Genomic DNA, 17844 nt, shown 5'->3' with positions numbered 1-17844 from the left:
TCCAATTCAAACGCAACGGAATTTGAGGACTTTGACTTTGCGCTGTTTACCAACACAGGGTGAATCACTGGTATTTACGATGACTAAGTGGGATGGTCATACCGCCGGCGCCTCGCAGAAACGATACGTATTAAATAAACCAAATCTCGAATTCAAGACGCACCACGTGCAGCAAAAGGCAAATAAACGGCGCAATTGTTGCTCGGAGTGGCTCAGATAACGGTATATTAAGTGGCCATCGCGAATCAATTAGGGCCCAACGATAATCCGCGAGATTTTGTGATCCCAAAGTTCGAGATTCGAGACGAAAAAGATGAAATACATCCTGGTCACTGGCGGCGTCATCAGCGGCGTGGGCAAAGGTGTGATAGCCTCCTCGTTTGGAACCCTCCTGAAATCCTGTGGTCTGGATGTCACCTCGATAAAGATCGATCCCTATATCAACATTGATGCTGGAACCTTTTCGCCTTATGAGCATGGTGAGTTCTTAAATACTTTTCCCATTATATATGGTGTATATAATATGTATGCTCGCTACATTAGGAAATGCCTGTCTTTTATTTTGGCAAATTTTCAATATTTCGCGCATCTGTGTGAGTGTTAGTGATAGAGTGTGTGTATTGTGTTTGCAAGTATGTGCATTTGTTGTTGTAAGATGCAAGCTGTTGTTGTTGCCAAAGGTCACGCGGATTGTTGTAACCACATGGCGTGAGCGGGAGAGCGAAGTGGCAGTGTTACCAAGCGGGGGCAAAAGCGCTCTCCCGCCAAAAAGGCCCATGCAAAAAGAAAGTGCAATAACAAATTATAAGAAAGAACAGTAGCCACAGAAACAGTTTATTATGACTGCGGAAAAACAAATCAGAGCAAATTCTTTAGATATACTCAGAAAAAAATTGAATTCTTGATTTATAAATAGTTTTAAATCAACAAAAATTGAAAATGTTGTTCTATTAGATGACTTATGTAATTGAATCGGAATTCGGAATTTAACTAAAAAAAAAGCACCTTTGAATTTTCATATTTAAGTTCACTTATTCACTTAAAGTAAAGTGCCAGAAATTTCTGACAGTGTTTAGAAATCGAAGACAAAGTGGCGTGTTTACCGTTTTTCATGTGGGTGTGTGAAAGAGATAACTAGACAGCTTAACCTGTCAGCTGTTTTTCATGCCCACTCCCTCGCTCTCTCTTATTTACTCTCTCTGAAAAGCAACAACAAGTAACCGCACGTGTTTTCGAATGTTGAACTTAAACAATTAGCTTTTGTTTATAAACAAATCAACTAGGTATGAAAAGAAATCTTAAAGTGCATGGCAACAACGAAAACCAGCAATAAATGCAACATTTATTTACTTTTTTGCGGGGAAATACCAATCCGGAACTCTCTTTACTTATTTCGCTCTCTGTTTATGGCTCTCTTTTCGTTTACGAAATTTTCCTCCCTCAACCGGCAGACATTGTTTTTGTTGTTATTGCTTGACATTGAAAATGAAAGTTTTTTTTTCACAGTTTCACTTGTTCTGCTTTCACGTTTCCTTCTTATTTTTGTTTTGCTTTTCCTTTGGTCCGTTTGTTTAGTGTTTTTATTTATTTGAGTCAAGAAAAGGGAAACTGTTCACAATAACACTTAGAAAAAAGTTTGGACTGATCCGATCGATGTGGCAATTAAAGTAGTACTAAAACTGATAATTGTGAAATTAAAAGGTGGCCCCTAATCTCAAACGCAATTTTAAGGCTCTCTCACCGCGATAACGGATTTGTGTTTGAGTGGTTTTTAGGTGAAATTGAGAAAAAACCATTGAGTATTTTGTATCTTTATAACTGTTGCAGCAGTTTACTGTACTTTTGTGCATGTCTCGCTTTTTCTCACTCACTTTTCACTCTCACCCACTCTCCCTCCCCCTTTCTCTTCCCCCCAAAAAGAACTTCCTCCACCAAAATGGCGCCAGCAACAAAAACAACAACGATAAATGAATAAACGGCACACACAAATTTATTTATGCAACGTGCGAATGCAATTACGATGCGTTTGTATGCCTGTGTGTGTGTGTTTTTGGGTGGTGGGCGTCGCCGCCTATGTATTGTGTATCTGTGTGACATGTGACGCAGCGTTGACCTGCACGATTTGCGAGGCCGCTCTACACGTGCGATTAAATACATAAATTAAAGTGAAAGCAAAAAACGTGATTTGTGGTTGAGAAACGATAACGCAATATCTGCTGATTGGAGCTACATAGCTTATCTGTGGGCAAATCACTTTGATAATCTGATTATTACATAGGTACAATGTACATTTGTGATTTGATAACTCATATTTAAAGGAAATGAGTAATTATGATTCATATTTAGCGATCAGAAAATTTATATTTTTGTAAAAAAAATACAGTTTTTAAATTACTTTACATTTTAATCTTTTAGAACTAATTTCTGAAACTGGTATTGTAGGAAAATGACAAATTAACCAATTTTTTTCTTAATACATCTTTTTAAGTTTTTGAAAAAATGTAGGTTATATAGTGTTCAACTATATCTTTGTTTAAAATTGGTTTATAAATATTGTGGTTAATTATCTTCACCTGTTTTCTCGAAAAACTATATAAAAATTAAAATAAACTTAATATATAATCATTTAAAAACTGGATTGATAAAGAAATCTGTTAAAAAAAAGGCTGTTCGAGTCCGTATCAAGGTTATAGCTTATTGTATCTTTTTTTACTTGATCTAAAAAAATTACCTTAAATATATTTTAAAATATATTATTTCAAATATTAATTTAGTAAATTAAACTATTTTTCTCACCTGATCAGTTACGTTGCACTTTGCATAGTGTAAATAGGCCCGTGCAACTTCGATGAGTTGAAAGAGTGGACAGTCCACCTCCCTCCCACAGCCCACCAACCACCTTCCACACCCCACCCCCTTCTGCCACCCTCTAGAGGGGATTACTGTCTGTCGCCTGTCATTTGCATTTTTGCGCCCAGCTTCACTTTTTGGGGGTCGAATTGCACAAAATGCAATTCTGCTCATTTGTTGTTCTGCTGTTATCGTTGTTGTTGTTGTGAGTTTGAGTTCGCTGCCGGCGTCGACGTCAGCGTCTGCGTTGACTGCGACTGCGACAGCGGCACATGCGTGTGCTTCATTTGTTTTGCGTTAATTTCTGTAGTGTGAGTGTGAGTGTGAGTGTGAGTGCGAGTGGGTGTGAAATGAGGGGGGATGGGGGAGGGGGAAATGGCAAGGGTCGCCATATTGGCCGCTGCGGCGTTCCATCTTTCGAGGGTGTCTTCTTCTAGCTGCCGAGTGCTTTGTTGCCTTGTTGTTGGCTGGGCTTTTTGCGTGTGCTTTGCGCTCCGTCATGCTCCCCGCTGCCCCGCCTACCCCCCTTCCCCTCCCCTCTCCGCCCTCTGCCCGCATCCCGCTCCATCGGTCACATTAGCGTTTTTAGCCATAAAAGAGCCAAGCTCCCCTTCTCCTCCCCTCCCCCTCCTCTCTTTCGCTCTTCTGTCTGCCCGTTTGGTTGTGTGGCCGTCATCGGCGCGTCAACATCGTTAGCAGCTGTTGCTCTTTGCCTGTGCGCCATTAACTGCCTCCTCCTGTCGTTCCCTCACTCCCCCTCCCCCCTTTTCCCCTCCACAGCCCCCCTTCTTTTCCACCTCCTTTTGGCCTGCATTTGCTTTGTTGCTGCCTTTCTGCTTGCGCATTCGTTACGCTCACGTTTCGCGACGACAATAATGCTTGGGCCTCTGCTGCCGCTGCTCCTCTTCCTCTTCCTCTTTTTTCACTCCAGCTCCTGCTCCGCCTTGTGCGTGTGCTGTCACATACAGTGGTACCTCACTAAGGAGACCAGGACAACAACGACCACCTTAAAAAGTTCTTAAATAAATTTAAAAAAATTGATAAGAAATGATATACGTTTTGATAAAATTTCTTATCAATTGTGTATTGATAAGTAACTATTTTAAATCATTTGAAACTGCATAAAATTTTGATACTAGAGTATAATGTTTGAATTTAAACGTGTTTTTCTCTATCATACTCAGTGTAATATTGATCATCATCTGTCTCTTTCACTCTTTTTCAAAAGTAGAGCATTTTTGAAGAGAGAGAAAGTAAAAAATTCAATTTTCAATATCTGTTTTACATTATACAAAGGGAAAAACTTGGGTTTATGTAAATGTATACTAAAACTATTGAATATATATGGTTTCCCTGATATACTTATTATACATAACCTACTAAGAAGTTTTTAAGCTAGTTTAAGGATAAACTTTTTTTAGTGTAAAATAGTAGTAGGATGTTTATTATAGTTGGAAATATAGAATTCAAAATTGTTAGGTGTCCCAGACCTGTACTTCTGTGCTTATAAATTTATGGTAGAATTTCTCCATTAATCATTAACACAAAACGCACTTACGGTGAACAAAAACGATTAAGTACACTTTAATAAATAAATTTTTCCCGTAGAACTAACATTTTCGAAGCTCTACTGTACTCATATACATATGGACCGCGTGTGCGAGCTTTTGTGCGTGTGTGTTAGTGTGCAAAAATTAAATGGAAAATACCATTTCGCTGTGGCGGCTCTCCAACTCTCCATCTCGCCAGCTCGCCAGCAGGATGTGACCGTTGCTACGCGTTTCTGGCGTCTGAGGTTGAGTGGCTGCCTCCCAGCGCCGCCCCCTTGCCGCCCCTTCCGCCCTGCCACGCCCCACACCGCTTCGCCCCCTCATTTGCTGCCACACGCACACAACACAGCTTACTGATGGGCCCGCACGTGTCGGTGTGTGCGTGAGTGTTCTATGGCTTCATAAGCTTCAATCTTCCGTCTGGTCAAAAGTTTGCCCACTTGCCATAACTTTAAGCATGGCTTTCGGATCACTTTAAGTAATTACATTGGCAACAGTAAGGAATACAGTAGCCTTTTGCTAAATTAGCCTCCTCTTTAAGTTAGCAAACCTTGGTTGTGCCTTAATTAAGGAATCTTAGTAACTATATAGTGTATATCTAAATAGTCCCTATAGGTAACTATCTCCGTTTTTATAAATAGATTTTGTTTCTTCTTTCCATCGATTTTGTAAGGAAAAGATTTCTGGACATCCCATGAACAGTTTGTTAAAACGCCTTACAAATACTACTACTTTTACTACTATTGCTGCTACTTCTAGTACTATTATTATTTATCTACTACTACTACTTCTATTATTATTTATCTACTACTACTATTATTACTACTACTACTTTTACTACTACGACAAGTAACGTATATTTTGATGATAAATTCGAAAGATCAAAAACATAAAAGATATCTTTAGAATTATGAAGCTCTTTTTTAAAGATATTCCTGTATCTTAGCTCCCAAAATAGCAGAAATATCTTTCCCACTTATATATGTGTGGTGCTTATGAAATCTCCAGAGATTTGGCTTCAAAATAACTGTTGTCGTTACAAAATCTCTAAAGGTTGAAATGTTTTATTTAAAGTTCTGAAGTTTTGAGATCGACAAAGATTTCTCAGATAATCCCTTGGTTTTTGGTACTTCAAGTGAAATTATTTTGCAGCTTTGATACTAATATATATGTAGCTTCTTTATGAAATAAAAGTACAAACTTACGTATACTTTATTAAATCAACGATAAACTTATTTATAACTACGAATCAAATTTGAAGAAATTAAGGGATGGGGGATAGGAAAGTGAAGATAATTAATATTTACAAATATATAACTATGTCTTGCCATTGATTAGGGAAGTTCAACTAGTGATAGGATGGGCTTTATGTTCTGGTGTTCCTATGATTGTGCAACTGGCGCCTCTTGCTTAATTGTGAAAAATGAAATTGGGAAAATTCGGAAATTCAGAGCGGCTGTCCAATCGCACTTGCCCCTTATTATATAGCGTTATATTACGACCTCGCTGCTGCCTGCCACCTTCGCTCTCGCCACCCACCGCCACCCACCTCACACTTACGGTGTCTGAGCGACAGGCGCCAGAAGAAGAGGAAGAGCGATGAGCGGGGAGCAGAAGGGGAGAGAGGAAGAGGAGAGGAGCGCTAAAGAGGAAGTGGGAAGAGGAGAGCGAGGAGTGAAGAGGAAGAGCGGTAGCCGTGGAGCCACAGCCAAATTCACATCGATTCGCTTTGCCCGGCGTTTGTTGCACCGCCCCCGTTGGTTCTTCCTCTTCCTCTTCTTATTCTGCCGCTGCTGCCTCCTGTCGCGTGATTTTAACGAGCCTCCACTCTCCCCCCTCCCCCTTTTGCCGCCCCACTCCTCTCTTCATGGTTTATGCTTTTCGCTCGCTCGCTTCCGCGCGTTGATTGTTGTTGGCTGAGCATGCAGTAGGCAGGAAGAGCGAAGAAGAAGAAGGAGGAGGAGGAGGAGGGGGCGGTTGGGGGGCAAAGAGGAGCTCTCGAGGAGAGCAGCAGGCCACCGGCTCCACCTCACACAGACAGCACGGCTGGCTCTCTCTGTTGCATGTGTTTGTGTGTGGCCATGGCCACGGGTGAGTGTTGGTGCCAGTGTGTGTGTGTGTGTGTGTGTGTGTGCGTGTGCTGGATAGCCGGCAATAATATGCCCAAAAGCAGCGAAAGCAAAAGCAACAACACCGGGTGCCAGCGAGCAGAGCGAAGCAAATGGCGGCGGCCGTTTTTAGCGTTTGTGCGCGCTTCTCCACCACCTCCCCCTCTTTCGCACTCCCCTTGAATCCCCCTCCCCCAATGCACACACACACACACTTATAGTATATATGTATATGTCGCGCCGGCAAAAGCAAAAGCAAAAGCTTGTGGCGTGGCTTTGGCTCTCGCCTGAAACTGAACTTAACTGCCAGCCTGCTGACTGCTCTGCTCTGCCCCCCTGCCCCCTCGCGCCATCACCCCCCCCCGCACTGTCCTCCTCTCTCCGGATAGCCTGCGCCTCATCGCTGGCGTTTTTTGCGTTTCACTGTGCGCTTCTCATGCCCTCTCTTTTTGAAGGGTATTACGGTTTCCAGGGGAGTTTGGATATTCAAGGGGATCTTTGAAGAGATAAGAGATAAACGTCTTATAAGGCCTAACCTATGATAAAATTCTTAGGATATATGTATTTTGGAGACCTAACGATGTTTGTGTAAAGATTACTTGCAGATCTAGATGAAACAGACTTATTAAGTAATATTTTACCAGAAAAATAGACAGGGATTTTTAGGGTTCGTACAGCCTTGAAGGAAGTTAAAATGGAGGTTATTATAATCCCCTAGTGAATTAGACATTTATATCCAACCTAACAGTGAAAAGTTGCAATTGTTTAATACTGCGACGTTATAATTTCCAACTGGTTCTAGCTGTATAGACCTTTTGTTTTTAAAATTCTAGCCCTGATCTATGATAAAATTGTTGGGATATATGTATTTTAGAGCCCTAATCACGTAGTTTGTGTAAAGATTACTTGCAGATCAGATCTTTTAGTTTAAGTGATCTTTAACCAAAAAAAAAACTGGATCTTTAGGATTCGTACAGTTTTGAAGAAAGTTAAAATGGGTGTTATTATGATCCCTTATCGAATTAGACATTTCTGTTCAACTTAACAGTGAAAAGTTCTTATTGCTTTTCACTACGACGTTATAATTCCCAACTGGTTCTAGCTGTATAGAACTTTCGATTTAAAAATTTTTGTCCAAATGATGTGTCTTAATACAATTTTCGCCTTTGAATTAGACATTTATGTCCAACTTATCAGTGAAAAGTTCTAATTGCTTTCCACTACGACGTTATAATTCCCAACAGGTTCTAGCTTTATAGAACTTTTGAATTTGAAATTGTTGGCCAAATCATGTATCTTTAAACAATGTTCGCTCCTATTCTGTGCTATACTTCTTTTTGTAGTCTATAGTCTAAGAACTTAAACCACTGATAACCATCTTATATGGCAAGTGTATCACAATTTTCGTTCTTTCGTATCGGCCTTCCTTTAGTGCTTTTTTTTTTGTTTTTTTTTATACATATTATTTTGCCTGCCTGCTGCTGCTTCTGGTGGCTGTTTGGCTGGCGTCGTTTCAGCTGCCGCCGCTAGTTGGCACGTTTTGTTGGCTGGCTGGCTGGCTGGCTCTGGCTCGCTTGGCTTTTGGGGGGCTTGTGGACCTGGCCGGGGATTGGGATTTGGAGTGGGAATGGCAATGGGAATGGGACTACTACGGCTGCGACTGCGACTGGGCCTGGGTCTGAAACACGGCCTGCTGGCTGGCTGGCTGGCTCATGGCTCATGGCTTTTGGGCCTGATGGCGGATGGCTGCAGCCTGTCGCAGTGGCAAATGGCCGATGGGGGCAGGGGGCGGTGGGGCAGAGCGGTCTGTGTGCGGCAGCGGTGGCGGCGCGTCAACGGCAGCAGGCTGGCAGCAAAGGCAAAAGCAACAACAACAAAAACAACAACGCCGCCGCCGCGACAGCAGCAGCGGCGCTTCGCACTTTGCTCTGCTGAATTTTCAATTTCAGTTGTAAGCTGACTGCAATCAGCAGTGGTTCGCATTTTGGTTCGGGAATTCGCAATTCCGCAATTCGGTTTTCCCACCGCCCAACGCCTCCCGCCCCCCCCGCGCTTTTCTCGGTGGCATTCTCGCATTCTCGTCGCTCGTGAAAACGCTCTCGGGACATAACGGAATATACGGGCCGGTGCGGCAGTTTGCTGGCTGTCCGAGCGCACAAAAAACTTTTCGATTATTATAAACTTTGGCGGTAACCAACGAACCAACCAACTCACACGCATACACTCACGAGGACCACCCACTGAAAACCACCCACATGTCCCGTTAGTTGCGACTCCTGGCGCGCTAATTTTTGCATACATATGTAGAGTCATATGTGTGTGAGCGAGTGTAGCACGCACATGTGTGCGTGTGTTTTATTGATTTTATAGAGCCACTATATAGTTTATAAACTCATCCCCCCTTTGAGCCTATCGGCAAGCTTCATTTGCTCTTCATTCCTGGGGGCAGTGATTAAAATTAAAGTTTTGAAGGGGGAAATGGAGAAACAATAGTTTTGAGTAAAAGAAAGCAGGGGGACTATAAGATAAGAGTAGATACTATGGGGCCTAAAGCTGATAAGGGTTAAATATAAAAGATAGCTAAGGGAGCATTTAAATCTTTAAGAAATAGAAGAAAAGAGAATCAGAGGATTAAGTAAACCTTTAGATATCATGGGTTAGAATATTTTTGGTTCTTAAAGTGTTCTTAAAGCTAGATAATCAGAATATCTTTTTTGATGTATCTCAAATTAGGTAACCAGAAATATTTTAGTAGGCTTTACTAGATGTACTAAGCCTAGATTTCCACTTGATTTATTATTTGCGAAAAGTTAATTTGTATTGGATACGCCATAATTAGTTTCCCCAATTTATTGATGGTGAAAACAATTTACTTATGAGGATGGTTGGCTATAAAGACTATTGAATGATAGTTAACATTAAAGGTAGATTTTTCTTGATCTTGATAAAGAGAACCAAAGCTTTTAAAATTATAATAAGGATAAGATATTAATATAAACTATAACAAGCTTGATCAAATCCATAGTTTTTTGATTCTAAACCCTTGACTATGTAATGATAGTTAACATTAAAGGTCGATTTGATATCTTAATAAAAGGAATAATAGCTCTTGAAATTAAAAAAATGTGAAGATATTAACATAAACTATCGCAAGCTTGATCAAATGCATAGTTTTCGATTCGGAACCCCCAAGAGAGACTTCCAGTGTTCTCTATCCAATCCCACTCGATCAATACATTGCCTTTATGCAAGATCTGACCTATAAATAGTTGCCCAGCTCCAGAAACAGTATTATCTCGTTTCCCCTAACTCGCTGATAAGCAGCGGGAAATCAAAGTTAAGGAAATGATTTCCCAAACCCCAGTGTTGGTCCACTTAGCTGCCAATTTCCTAGCCAAACAGCTTCCAGCTCAAAGTGACTATGTGTATAGATGTGTGTGTGAGAGGCCTCATAACTTTCCACGGCGGGTCGAAACTTGTGAAATTCTTGGCTACCAGCAGAGGAGCAGTTGCTACCCAGCCAGCTCCCCAATCACCTCGACAGCAGCTGGGCCAGCTTTTCAGGCCCCCCTCCCCTCTTGGTGGCCCTACCCTCACCTAACAACAACAACAACAACAACAACACACTGTCGCCGGCAGTTTTTGCCCATAAAAACGGCAACGGGCAACGACGAAAACGAAAATTTAACGACTGCGCAACGTGACGCATTATTTGTCTGGCTTGGCTTGGCTTGGTCTCTGGTCTCTGGTCTCTTGTCTGCTGCCTGCTGCCTGCAGCAAAGCAATAGCTGCCGCCAGAAATTGCTTTTGCTCGCTGGAATATACCTACATAGATATACATATACATATGTATTGCGGCCTGTGCCTCCTCAGTCACTGCCCCATGCCCCTGCCCCCGCTGCCGCCCCTACCCCTCCCACAATCTCGAGACTCCACACTCCGCGCTGCCGTTTTTAGTATTTCGCACTCTGTGCACGGCAAACATTTTTGCATGACTGACTGAATGCCGCCGCCTGCGCCTGACTCACTCACACACATCCAGAGGCGCAGAGGAACACACACACACAGACACAACGATGCACTGGGGCCAGACGATGCACTCGGAGAAAGTGGGTGCATGTTTGGGACTAATAATGGAAATACCCCGGGGGAAGATGTCCCAGAACAGTTTATACATGGTTTTATAATGGGGGAACTTGAAAAACGGTTAATAAAATTTGAACATCTTTTTTTTTTAAATTGTTAGTGGTTCCAAGTTAGGATCATCTTTTTTATATGATGACATTTTTTTATTTTGATTGTAAAACTGTTGATTTGCAAATCTCTTTGGAATCTTGTGGGGTTCAATTTAGAGCTATTTGGTGTTTGGAGCAACACTCTAATGGAATGCTTCAGATTTATTCTATATTTATTGACCAATGACATTAGATTTCACTGACACCAACCTACATACATCCTAGTTGAGATCATAGTTAGAATAAGTTACCAGAGTTATTCAGAAGATGTAGAGGAAGAGTATCTTTGATTGCCAAGGATATTTATTATAAAGTATCTACAAATATTATATTTTTCATTCGGATATCAGATGGCTTGTTATGAAAAAAGAGCCTATTTGTATTACATACTTAAAGAATCTTTTTTTTAAAGGATATTTTCAATCCTAAGAGAATTTGGATTCTTGTACATGTTAAAAGTTGAATTTTATTTCATGTAAAGGTGATAAAATTCAGTACTATTTAGTTCGGTTATAGGTAGAATGGGATTAATGTTTTTAAATTCGTTATTTTAGAATATTAGAAAAAAAAATAATATCTCTCATCAATTTTAACCAGATTGGGTTGCTAACTTTTTTCCGAGTGTATCCAGCGCAGTGCGGATGGGAGGGGGTGTGGGGAGAGTCACAGGCAGCGGAACCGGGAGCGTGAGCGGTGGGATAGGCAGCGGGAGCGGGAGCAGGAAGCAGGGAGCAGGCAGCAGGCAGGCTCGTGGAGTAACCGTTGGCTGGTCTTGGTCTCTCGGTCGTCGGTCGACGCCGTCTGTCTCTGTCTTTCTGTCCCGTCTCTGTCGCTCTGGCCTGGCGTGTTTATAATTTGATTTCGCTGCTTCTTTCCTGCCTCGTCTGCTGCTTCTTCTTCCTCAAGCTTTGGAGCAGACGTGCGATGTGGCGCGGGGGAGTGAGGGAGATGGACGTTGGGGAGCAGAGCAGAGCAGAGCAAAGCGGAGCGGAGCGGCATTTCCTGTCGCCCAGCTCTTTTTGGGCCTATGCCTAAGCAAGGAATCTTAATGAAGTTATTGTGTTAACAGTTTGAGGAGCACTGGTGCTCCCCATTGATGGTCACGGATCGCAGCTAACTGGCGGGTGGGAGAGGGATGGCCTAAGTGAGTGACCAAAAAGCCTAATGCTCTTTATTGCTCTCATTCCTCTCATTGAGTTAGAGAGATTAGTGGTGTGTGCGCGTGTGTGTGTGTGTCTGCCTTTGGAGCATGCATTTGGCATTCACCGTTAGCTGGGCGGACAAGTGAAACAGCAAGAGCGCTGCCCATTAAACAAAGTGCGCGAGTGGAACAAGGACAAAAGAACAAACAAAAAAAAGGGAGCCCAAGAAGATGGCGCCAAAAAAATCAACCATTGTGCTCAATGTGGAGCAGTTTATTCACGACATCGAGGAGCGTCCGGCCATCTGGAACCGCAACTTCCACTGCAACAAGGCCTTCCTCGAGCAAATGTGGGACGAGCTGAGCGGAGCGCACAAGCTGCCGAGTAAGTAGTGCCTTTGTTTTGGCCATGGCCGAAAAGGAGTTCCCACACAGTGTTGCCAACCAAAAGATTATCTTAAACTATTTTACAGAAAAAGAGGCTTTACATTTCTCAATGTCCGAAACTTTAAAAAAAAATTTTTTAAAGCTTAAAAGTTTAAAAGGTTGAAACTTTATTTCAACAAATTAGTTGTCCTTGGTCAGATTTACAGAAAAGTATCCAATATATAAATCTTTTTTTTTTAAATTATATTAGAGTAGATTTTGTAACCTTAAATGTATTACTGGTAATCGAACCTTATTTGAGACAGATTGTAGTTCCAAATTACTATAAAATAAAGCTTAATTTTCATATACAACTCTAGGCCAAATATTTTCTTATTATTATGAAACTTAAAATTTATTTTAAATTTTTTTATGTCACAAATAAACACAGCCGAATCACTGAACTTTTTTTAAAATATTTATAATAATCAAAAATAGCAGTTTCCCTAATGTTATTAAGCTAAATAAAATAGTTTCCTGTTCCAATCAGATTTGGCGAATAAATAGCCAAGTTGGCAACACTGACAATGACTCCAAGCGTGAACAAAGAAGTTTCTATCGTTATACCACTACTCTCTCTCCCAGAGATCGTGCTCAAGGCCAAGTGGAAGGGACTGCGGGACAATTTCCGGGTGGAGTACAAGCGGATACCTCGTGCGGATAACGGTGATTTTATGGTGGACCCCGCCACCTTTGAGTCCAAGTGGTTGCACTATTACGCTTTGTTGTTTCTAAGTGAGTTATAAAAGGGGTTTTCAATAGAACATTAACTATAATATAGTATTTCCCATCTATTAGCTGATCACATGCGTCATCGTTTGCCCAAGAACGAACAGGATCAGTCTTTCTACTTCAACCAGCAGAGCGAGGATTGCGAAAAGACAGTGGTGGAACCGGATTTAACCAATGGCTTAATTCGTCGCCTGCAGGACAGCGACGAGGATTACGACGAGGAGGACATGGAGGCGGAGGCGGATGGGGAGGCCAGTGAGGCAACTATGGAGGAGACCATGCCCACGCCACCGGCTGCCCACCAAATGAACCAAGTGAGCACCACACCACTAGCTACGGGTGCTTTGAGAGCCCAGGAGGAGGCCCATCAGCACGCGTTAATCAAGGCGGGATTACTGCGAGCCCAGTTGATGGAGCTGGAAAAGGAGGCCGAGGATCTGAGCAAGAAACCACCGCCGGCACAAGCGCAGCGGCAGCCATCTCCAGTGGCTCCTTTGCTGCAAATGCTGGTGGAACCACCGGCTGCCCATTGTTCTCCACCGCCAGTGGTGACCACCACATCCGCACAAGTACAACAACCGGGATCAGCAGCTGTTTTGGCGCCGGCAACAACCACATCCGCATCATCTGTATCCTCCAATGGAGCACCAATGGGGGGCAAGAGATCTGTGTCGCCACCGCCACTCTATAACAAAGCACACCATCCGCTGGCCACTCTGGCAGCAGCTCATCATGCGTCCAAAGATAGGAATGAAGATTTCGGCGCCTCCTCCGCTGTAGGAGGAACCGGCGATCATCTCAGCTTCACCCAGCACTCCTATGCCAATGGACTGATACCCGCCCTCAAGCTGAAGCGACCACGTCTCTCCGAGGATAGCAACTTCAATGGTTCCTCCACCATGGATGCTCCGCTCGTGCCCGAGGACGATGACTACCACTATTTGCTGAGCCTGCATCCGTACATGAAGCAGTTGACCGCAGCTCAGAAGCTACGCATACGCACCAAGATACAAAAGCTCATCTTCAAGGAGCTCTACAAGGAGGATCTCGAGGAGTCCAAGTAGTGGGACAGCCCCGAAAGCCCCTAGATTAAGTCCAAGACTGTACATACGCCCTGTATCCCCTAGATCATAAGCATTACACTTAGTTTGTCTCCATGCCATGCTACTTGATTGATTTCTAGTTGAGCGCCACTCCAAGGAAAGCTGGGAGTGCGCCATTTATGCCTAAGCACAAATACCTTGGAAATAAAAATGTAACTTTAAAAGGTTTTCAGTCTTAATTTATTTTTACCAGAAGTGGGAATGCTGAGATTATTTAAACACTTAATAATACTTACTTTTTCTTCTTAGGTGAGGTTTACGTTTTGGATGATGGCGCCGAGGTGGATCTGGATCTGGGAAACTATGAAAGATTTCTGGATGTCACCCTGCATCGGGATAATAATATAACCACGGGCAAGATTTACAAGTTGGTGATTGAAAAGGAGCGTACTGGCGAGTACTTGGGCAAAACCGTTCAGGGTGAGTACTAAACTATGATGTTATGGGTTGTAAGAATAAAGTTTCCTATTGAGGGGATCGTAATTCCTTTTCCTCTTTAGGTTCCTTATTCTTTTTCCTATCTTTATGACTTGAAAGGCTATTAATTCTTTCTGTTTTTCCCACAGTTGTCCCACATATCACGGATGCCATCCAGGAATGGGTGGAACGTGTAGCCCAGACACCTGTTCAGGGCTCCTCGAAGCCACAGGTGTGCATCGTAGAATTGGGAGGAACCATCGGTGATATCGAGGGCATGCCCTTTGTCGAAGCCTTCCGTCAGTTTCAGTTCCGCGTGAAGAGGGAGAACTTCTGTTTGGCTCACGTATCGTTGGTTCCATTGCCCAAGGCCACCGGTGAACCAAAGACAAAGCCCACTCAAAGTTCGGTTAGGGAACTTAGGGGTTGTGGCCTGAGTCCCGATTTAATAGTCTGTCGATCGGAGAAACCCATTGGACTGGAGGTCAAGGAGAAGATCAGCAACTTCTGTCACGTGGGTCCGGATCAGGTTATATGCATCCATGATCTGAACTCCATTTATCATGTACCTCTGCTTATGGAGCAGAATGGAGTCATTGAGTACCTCAACGAGCGACTCCAGCTTAATATTGACATGAGCAAGAGGACTAAGTAAGTATTATTGTTCTGGAAATCTCTAAATTCTATACACTAGATCCACTAATCCCTGTTTTCTTTCAGATGTCTCCAGCAATGGCGTGATTTGGCCCGTCGCACGGAAACCGTTCGTCGCGAGGTTACCATTGCCGTTGTGGGCAAGTACACCAAGTTTGCGGACTCGTACGCCTCTGTGGTGAAGGCCCTGCAACATGCTGCCCTTGCTGCAAACCGCAAGCTGGAAATAGTCTTTATTGAATCATGCCAGCTGGAGGAGGAAACTCTGCAGTCGGAGCCGAGCAAATACCACAAGGAGTGGCAGAAGCTGTGCGAGAGCGATGGCATCCTGGTGCCCGGTGGTTTTGGTTCTCGTGGCATGGAGGGCAAAATCCGGGCATGCCAATGGGCGCGAGAGAATCGAAAGCCATTGCTGGGCATCTGTTTGGGTCTGCAGGCGGCTGTGATTGAATTTGCCCGCACCAAGCTGGGTCTTAAGGATGCCAACACCACGGAAATCGATCCGAATACAGCCAATGCCTTGGTCATCGACATGCCAGAGCATCATACGGGTCAATTGGGCGGCACCATGCGTTTGGGCAAACGAACTACGGTCTTCGCTGAAGGTCCCAGTGTCATCCGTCAGTTGTATGGTAATCCCAAGACGGTGGAGGAGCGACATCGGCATCGTTATGAGGTGAATCCCAAATATGTACCCAGGCTGGAGGAGCAGGGCATGCGATTTGTGGGCACCGATGAGGACAAAACGAGGATGGAAATCATTGAGCTGAGTGGTCATCCGTATTTCGTGGCCACGCAATATCATCCGGAGTACTTGTCGCGACCCCTGAAGCCATCGCCGCCTTTCCTCGGCCTGATCCTGGCCTCCGTGGATCGGTTGTCTCAATATATTCAGCGCGGTTGCCGGCTGTCGCCCCGCCAGCTCTCCGATGCCTCATCGGATGAGGAGGATAGTGTTGTGGGCTTGGCTGGTGCAACGAAATCCTTAAGGTCCTTGAAGCTTCCCGGCACACCCAAAAATGGAATTTCAAATGGCTGCAATGGTAGCTCCAGCACTTCCGACGGCGAAGGCGCTTGCGGAGGTGTTGATCTTACCAACGGCCATTAGTAAAGTTGTGAACGGTATCCTAAGCCTGGAAGAGTTTAAGATCCGCTTATCAGCTGTGCTCCTGTTGTTGCAATCTCCAAAAGATTGCGCCAACAGGAGCAATTCTGGATGTGTATAATAGGGTGTTGTCGATTTAAACATTTTTATGTTTTATTGAAGTGGCATAAAGTAATCCAATATATTTTCCTTTAGTTAGCATAAGATAAATATAATTTTAATTTCTTTTGGGATAGAAAATAAACAAATTGGTATGACTCTCAAGCTTCAAACTTTTTATTTTCGTATATTTTATAATATTTTCATTATATTATGTCTCTTAACAATAAAAAGCTGTATTCCACAAAAGTGAAGTGAACATATATTTTTGATTGTAACAGTTCAGTACTTTTTTAGTTAAATGAACTGGGGTTTTATAGAAATGTTTTTAAAAATGTTATTAATCTGAAACAGTTTTGGACTTTTAGAAAGTAAAAAATACCCAAATATTTTAGATTATGTCACTGCGATTTGTCAATTAGTTTGAATCACCTAAAATCGACACACCCTGGTGTTAATAGCCTCGCGTGTGTCTTCTTGATCAAAAATGGATATAGTTTATAATCTCCTCAACTTACAACTTAAATTACCATAAAATGTCTTGCTTATATTTAACTTAAACCATACTTAAAGCAAACTAAACGAAATGTAAGCAATTACCTTATCTATATATATTTTTAGATAAACAATGAAATAATTAAAGTTGCTTTGTGTATTATTTGAATTTAGTGGGCAGCTGGAGCAGTGTTGGAAACTAAAATAATTTTGATGCTATAACTATCTCTTTTTCTCTTTTGGCAAAAGGAGAACTCGTTTACTTGGCGGGAATTTTCAAATTTGAATTCAAAAGTCACCGATTACAACTGAAAAATTGTTTTGGCAATGTCGAATTACGTCAAATAAAAATGTTTCGCATGGTCTGAAAACAATTGCTTTAAATATAAACTAAAGCTTTTTGTCACCACTAAGAGTGACAACTAAATTTTGGAAACTTCAAGACGTCGGAACAAATGGTGCTTTCTATTTATATGGTCAGGCACTTTGAAACGGAAATGGGATTAACTTTTAGCAACCGATTTAAACCTTTACTGTTAATTCTTTTTATATGTTATTGTCTATTGTAAAAATTTGATTTTTTTAAAAATATTTTTTAAATTTAAAGTTTTTATGTGAATTATAGATTGATTAAATTAAATAAAAGTTAATAAAAAATGTATTAATTTCATAAATTTAATGTTGGTATAAAAATGATATATATTTAAGAAACTTGAATTATTTTTTAAAAATTCTAAAAATTCGAGATATAAGGATTTGTATTTTTTTAACAAAATTTGTTAAAAACAAATTCATAAAGGGTTTTTACTCTAATTTATTTTATCTGTGGGTCCACATTGACATCTAAATTTCAAAAGAGCACCGGAGAGTGAGCTTTTTTAGGGTAATTTTCTGCTTGTTGACGCAATTAGTAAGGCGGAGAATTAATC

General features: G+C 42.1%; 1 protein-coding gene across 3 annotated transcripts; it reads left to right on the top strand.

Annotated features, from left to right (window-relative positions):
* Positions 1 to 93: 93 nt before the first annotated feature.
* LOC119553290 (CTP synthase) lies at positions 94 to 16514 on the top strand. 3 transcript variants are annotated; one of them, XM_037863603.1, is made up of 4 exons: positions 94 to 479; positions 14395 to 14565; positions 14712 to 15213; positions 15283 to 16514. In XM_037863603.1, the coding sequence occupies exons 1-4, from the start codon at positions 314 to 316 to the stop codon at positions 16322 to 16324; spliced, it is 1881 nt and encodes a 626-aa protein (XP_037719531.1). In that variant the 5' UTR covers positions 94 to 313; the 3' UTR covers positions 16325 to 16514. The 3 variants fall into 3 exon arrangements, with proteins under 3 accessions (XP_037719531.1, XP_037719532.1, XP_037719533.1); XM_037863604.1 differs by lacking the exons at positions 94 to 479; positions 14395 to 14565; positions 14712 to 15213; positions 15283 to 16514 and adding exons at positions 8342 to 8697; positions 11945 to 12269; positions 12896 to 13045; positions 13109 to 14365; XM_037863605.1 differs by lacking the exon at positions 94 to 479 and adding an exon at positions 12019 to 12269.
* The last annotated feature ends 1330 nt before the right edge of the window (positions 16515 to 17844 follow it).

This window comes from Drosophila subpulchrella, chromosome 3L (genome assembly GCF_014743375.2).
Source record: "Drosophila subpulchrella strain 33 F10 #4 breed RU33 chromosome 3L, RU_Dsub_v1.1 Primary Assembly, whole genome shotgun sequence".
Classification (NCBI taxonomy): domain Eukaryota; kingdom Metazoa; phylum Arthropoda; class Insecta; order Diptera; family Drosophilidae; genus Drosophila; species Drosophila subpulchrella.
Note: the sequence above shows the minus strand (reverse complement) of the source record. Positions and strands in the feature narration are given on the sequence as shown.